Source organism: Pterocles gutturalis, unplaced genomic scaffold (genome assembly GCF_000699245.1).
Source record: "Pterocles gutturalis isolate BGI_N339 unplaced genomic scaffold, ASM69924v1 scaffold4604, whole genome shotgun sequence".
Lineage (NCBI taxonomy): Eukaryota > Metazoa > Chordata > Aves > Pterocliformes > Pteroclidae > Pterocles > Pterocles gutturalis.
The window spans coordinates 47543-53542 of NW_010135497.1; the positions used below are offsets into that span (position 1 = coordinate 47543).

General features: G+C 43.1%; 1 protein-coding gene across 1 annotated transcript; it reads right to left on the reverse strand.

Moving 5' to 3' along the window:
• Positions 1–2186: 2186 nt before the first annotated feature.
• LOC104467928 (serine/threonine-protein kinase MRCK alpha-like) lies at positions 2187–5375 on the reverse strand. Its single transcript, XM_010081898.1, has 3 exons — positions 5263–5375; positions 4124–4281; positions 2187–2931 (listed from the first exon to the last, which is right to left on the reverse strand). Exons 1-3 carry the CDS (start codon positions 5288–5290, stop codon positions 2800–2802), a joined length of 318 nt encoding a protein of 105 aa, XP_010080200.1. The 5' UTR covers positions 5291–5375; the 3' UTR covers positions 2187–2799.
• Positions 5376–6000: the final 625 nt, after the last annotated feature.

A 6000-nucleotide genomic window follows, 5' to 3' on the forward strand; every position in this document is an offset into this window, starting at 1 on the left:
CAGCCAAGGCTTAGAAATTGTGGTGTACAAACAGTGTAGGCCTGTGGAGCTCTCATCCTCTGGAGCTTAGTTTTGTAACACAGCTGACCTATGCTCTGCCTGAAAATGTCAGGTTTTGATAGCAACAGATTGCAGGCACCGTAACAGAGTAAACATAGGTGTTTACTCAATTTAATTGTTTGCTGTGTCATGGCTCTTTGGGTTCCATTTTCAGACAGAGCATTAGCTCAACTGCAAAAAAAAAAAAAATCCACAAAAAAGATCCTGTGACCCTCTCAGGGTACTGTCACCCAGGCTGCTCTATCTTAAATGACTGCTATTTAAATGCCTTCTCTCAACATCAAAATAAGATTAATGTTTAAATACAACATACAGTAAATACAAAACTAGTCTGCAAAGGCTTGGAAAAGTGCATGGACATGCTTCACTAAAAGGAGGGAATTGTGGGGAAAAAGCAGTGGCTATACTTGAAGCACTATGCAGCCTTTAAAAAGAAGCTGATGTGGAATTTTAATAATGCCAATAACGCCCTGCCTGTCTGTCCCTCAGAAAGACTGAAAACTATTCAGGGAGGAATTAATTTCAGCTACTTAGCTGTTTGCTAAAGCTTTTAATATTAACTGCCAGGCTTGCAAAAGTGGTAGCTTCGAAGGGAGAACAAACAGCACAACCAACTTGCTACCTGAAAAAACCCAAACAGGAGAGAGACAGGCTTTTGATATGATGGTTTCTAAAAAAAATTGAATTCCTGTCCCAAAATAACATTGAATGAACTTAAACTTGGACAAGCCTCTTGATTAAGAGTGAAAGAGAAATCTTACCTAGGAGACGCAGCATGATTAAATTACCCGAGTCTCATTACTTATTTCACATCTAGATAATACCTGGAAATTGCTGTACATGGTTTGAACTTACGTATAACTTCCATTAGGGAAGACGGAAACTGGAAACTCCAAACATGTCTGTGGGTAAAACTCTACATACTGCTGACTGCCACAACATGGAATGGTTTAATAAGAGCCATAACAAGTTTCAAACCCCAGTTATTCTAAATACAAAAAGCCCTTACATGTTTGAGTATGATCATAGTGTAAAGCCAGCAACAAAACTATTGAGAGGCTCATTTGAACACATGCCCAAACAAAAAACATATCTGCCTTGCCAACTAAAGAGAAGAGACATCTTCCTCTTACCATCTATTTGTACATCAGTTTCTCACGTTATTCTGTTGACTGCGTGACCAGCTTCAGCTTTTTTTTTTTTTTTTGTTTTTTTGCAACTTCAGTGGGCTCTGTCTTTCACCGCAATACTTTCTGCCCTCCAACACAATACTTTCTGCCCTCCAACCTGACCTGCTATTGGAACCGAACAGCAGGTGAGCACATAGAAACACCTGCAAATTGCACAAACCCACAGCATGGGTGGGGAGGGAGAGGAAAACCAACCTTGCCAGCATGGCAGTTGTGAGTGACTAGGCATCTTTGACTACCACAGTGTGAACAGTGTGAGGTCAGTCTTCAAGGTTCTTCGTTGCTACAGTGACAGCATAGCCAGCCACGGCTAGCTCCGGGCTAAGGGCACTCATTTGGCTGATGTGTATTAGCAACTAGTATTTGGTAACGAGAGTAACAGTTTTATGGTTAGGGATGGTCACGGAGATGCGGAAAACTGCTCCCTTCAAGAGTTAAACCTGGTGAAAGGCTGACCCAGGGAAACAGTTTTCCTGTTGGATCCTGCTGCGTTGAACTCCTCCCTTGCTGCTTTAAGGACCTCTCCTGTAGCGTGCTGCAAGGTTCCTCAGCTGCACAGCCAGCACACACGAAACCAGGGCAGCCGCCTGGCTGACAGGTGCTCTTGGTTGTCGGGGTAGGGGGTTGCTTTCCAATCGTCATTTTTGCAAAGGATGGGGATTAACAGGAGAGTAGGAATTATAGCTTCAGTTATGCTACCGCCAGAAGTAAAGCAATGTTGTGAAAGTACTGCAGGGACCTCTCCCAGCAGTGCAGCGAGTGCTATGCAAAAGGAATATCAGTCCTGCAAAAGGTTTTAGGCCAGGCCTCCAAGTCTGTATATTACCGAGCATGAAAACAGGGACAACACAAATCTTAAATTAAAGGCTCTCTTAAATAAGCATCCATCTTCTGCTGCATACACAATGCTTTTTTCTTTGAATATATACATACGTGTTTTACTCTAACATCTGTGTATTTATTTAAACTCTGTACTGTAGTAAAATATGCATCATTTTAATCAATAAGGATTTGCTGGCGACAATCAGATTGACATTCAAACATGGTGGCTGAAAGCTTTTATGTGCCTCTGACATACTGATCATTCCCCAAGTAGGGGAAGGGATCTGTGCTACTTTTGTACAGTACAATGAGCTATTGTATGAAAACAAAATCCCTCTGAATTTTCTCTTGTTTATACTGGTCTGGTCTACTTAAGCTACTTTTTGGGAAGTGGAAGGGGAGTGGGATAAAATATGTCTTTAAAAATGAAGCAGCTGTAACCACAAAAATGAAACCAATACTAATACAAATCTACAGCATCTGATATTTACCAACACCCTAGCTTTGCTCATTTGCTGCTGTCAAATCTGGGGAAGGGAGTATGAGGCAGTGCCAAACGGTGCTGAAGACAACCAGCTTTTACCTTCCTTTGTACCCCCCTCCCAGATCTCTTTCAGACAGGGAATGGGGAGGTCTAGGATGATGAAGGTGAGAACTGGAACAAGTGAAGGGGACAGCCATAGGGACAGCAAGCCGCTGTGATGTCAAATCTGAATGCTGAAGCAGTTCATGAGTCCCAACTCACGTGGTCAGAGCTCTCCAGGGAGAGGCTCTTGGTCTTGTGAGGAGAAACTGGGCTGGGAGGGCTGCTGAGGTTGGAGCTGTTCGATGCAGTAGAGTGTCTCGGGGAGTCGGAGTCCTGCAGCCCAAAGACAGAAGAACACGAGTAAGTAACAGGATACCAAGTTTGACAGTGACTGAGGGTGTCTGAGCAACAGGTGACTGGATTCAAAGGCTTCCATGTATTTTGCTTGTGTCCAAAAATACTGAGGCATTTTTTTTTGCTCAGAATTTCTTGGTCCAGGGAGACTTAAGAGTAAGCAGCAGTCAGATCACTCTGCTTTCAGCAGGCATAACTGATGCTGACTTAAGGGCACAGCACCTGTAGGATTCTTGCAGCCTGCATGTTGCCAAGGTCTTCTTGATCAGCAGTGTGCAACTTCAGGTTGCTTGTGAAGCTACAATGGCTCCAGCCTTTTCACAGATTATGATCAGAGATTCTCTTGCACTGAACTGAGAAACCTGTGGTACAGGCTTCATCACAGCTACCTCTTCTATGTCATTCCCAGGATATTAATGCAAAGCATCCTATCAAGATGATACTCAAGGTTGGATCTTCCAGAGTATAGCAGAATGCAACTATGTCTGAGCTTGAGTTTAGGTTGAGAGTTGCCTTCCAGCTTTAGGTGGAAGGATATATTCGGTACAATGAAAAGCCTGTGTAATATCTTTTTCTCACTCCTTGGTAAGAAAATAGGCTGGGGAGGTTTTGCTGGCCAACTTCAGATTGAACCTTCCCATGTAAAACATTCTTGGTTGAAAGGGCTGAGTTTAGTACTGGGCAGGACTTCAGTCCTGTCATAATGATAGAGTCTTGTTCTGCACAGAATATAAATTATTAAAGCCAGTTTCTGCTCTAAATGAAATTAATATATGGTAATTCTTAAATTACCTTGTTAACTTCAGGCACTCTGAGTACAAAATGTTTCCTGTGAAATGGTTGCTAAGATCACTTAAAGTCTTTGCAAATAAAGCGCAGAAGGAATATCACCACTTCAAGCTGTGATAGGTTGCTATCAAGCTGTTACTCTACTGGGCCAGTATTTCTGGGAGGCTCATTACCCACACATCTCCAGTTAAGGAGTGCAGAGAATGTTTTCTGCATCTTAAATACCAGGACCAGAGCTTGACCAAAGTCTTTTGTCAGGATGGCCTGAAATACAGGAAATCCCAGTCTTCACTGTCAATGACTCCCAAACCCATGACAGAATTTAACTTCCTCATCTTTATCAACACACTTAAAACTTTTTCCTCTTTCTCCTGTCACTCACCTCTCGCTCATAGTCCCTTGTTGGTGCATCACTGCCTTGATCCAGGCCACCAGAGGATAAGGAACCATCTGACGGAGATGCCATAGGCTGACGCTTTGCTCCATAGCTACCTCCTGAGAATTCCCTCCGCAAAGCACTGCCGTTCTGTGCAGATGATCCTAAAACATGCAGAGGAATTAAACTGTGTTACAGGCGCCCACTCAAAACTACTAGAAATTTGTTAGCTGTTTCTCTGTTTACTTCTGCCTTCCTCCAGCATGCCCCGAGATGCTCAGCTCATGGCTTACAGGCTGTGTGGGCTTTTATCTTGTCTGCTGCCGGCTGCAGTTTTTCCTAGGGATTCTCTGGCCCCTCCCTTGGCACGTCAGCATTAGCACACTTTACCCAGCAGACACAGTCACTGTGTTCCTGACAAAGACAGCAGTTGCAGAAACTGCTGTGGTGGCAGACTAGTTCCAGCCTCTTTCCCAGGGAATGGGTGGGATGTACCAGCAGGTACAGACTACAGCAGACACACATTTTCTGCAAGATGGTTGGCAACGTGCAGCAAACATGATGTGTGCCACAGGAAGGGAAAAAACCTAGAAAAGCTAAGGACACCAGTCTTGCCTCTGTTTTCACACGGTTCATTTATTATTTGCTTGCCTGGTCTCTGGCTCACAAAGGCAGCACGGCAGCACTAGGAAAAGGTGTTTCCAGTGCAATCCAACTCTTCCATACCAGCAGACAGTTTTCTATAGCTTTCTATTTGCACTAGCAGCAAGAGAGGCATCAAGAGCTCTACATGGTTCAGCAACAAAGTTAACAACCATGGAGCTTGTGAACAACTTGCCACTGATGTAAAACACTTCAGCAGCAGCAAAGTAGTCCCAAGGGTAAGAATGTAATTTTAATTCTAAAATCAGTTTTAAAAACTTGACAAATTACAAATGTAGGACTCTCAAAAGTGCTAGCTGCTTATTCATGTGCTCCTTTGAAAGGAAGATTAAAATACTGTGCTTGCCCTCCATGGGAATACAGTCAGCCATCACTTCTAAAAATCCTGTCTAGTGGCAGTACAGATAGAAGCAAATGCAGGTAGCTGTTTCCCTAAAATACTTGTGCATAGTCCCCAAAGCAACAGAGTTCTGTTTGCTTACGTGCTGCTAACCCGCTGCTTGCGCTCATTGATCGTCCTGGTTCTGTGCGGGATTTCGTGATCGATGGGATACTGACAGAGCCACTGAATACAGTCCGACTTTCCTGAGGCCGAAGATTCTGCAACGCAGACACACACAATGACATGTTTACTTATTGACTGCTGGCTCAGCCTTGGGTGTTATGAAGGAAGGCCCCAAAATACATTAAAACCCCAGGCTTACCAGAGCTGAATTATCTGGGCAGCAAGTCAGCAAAATTTGCAAAATAATATTCTGCAGTTTAGTGCAGAGACTGGAAGCACACTCAACGCGATAGTGAAGTGCTGAATTACATGGACATATGCAGACAACTGAAAGAGTATGTCTAATAATTCCAGAATTTCCTTTGAAAGGACAGTTTGCAAGCCTAATTAAGCTGATATAGATATATTCAAGTTATATTGCATAATGCATTCTTTCTGAACACAAGCTTCCAAAGATCTTATTAATATTTCTCTCTTTGATGCCATCATTTGTGCCATGCACGTGTAGCTTTACACAATAACCATGTTAATCCCTAATGCCTGCAGAGTTATGAACACATAGTGGATCAATCTGTATTTCAATTACTTATGTAATTTTAAAGGTATTGACTGCATTACTCCAGACATACACCAGTTGAGCCAAGGTGAGAATCAGGCTCCTGTTTTCAGCCTGCTCAAAGAAGATGACCAGAGCACATGCCACTGTTTTTTTCTA

Bases quoted from the DNA above. Each gene is read 5' to 3' on its own strand.
- LOC104467928 (XM_010081898.1), bottom strand. From the start codon at position 5,290: ATGAGCGCAAGCAGCGGGTTAGCAGCAC. The intron at 4,282-5,262 runs GTAAGCAAACAG...TGCATGTTTTAG, and splicing joins AAGCAGCGGGTTAGCAGCAC to GATCATCTGCACAGAACGGC. The intron at 2,932-4,123 runs GTGAGTGACAGG...TTTGGGCTGCAG, and splicing joins CAAGGGACTATGAGCGAGAG to GACTCCGACTCCCCGAGACA.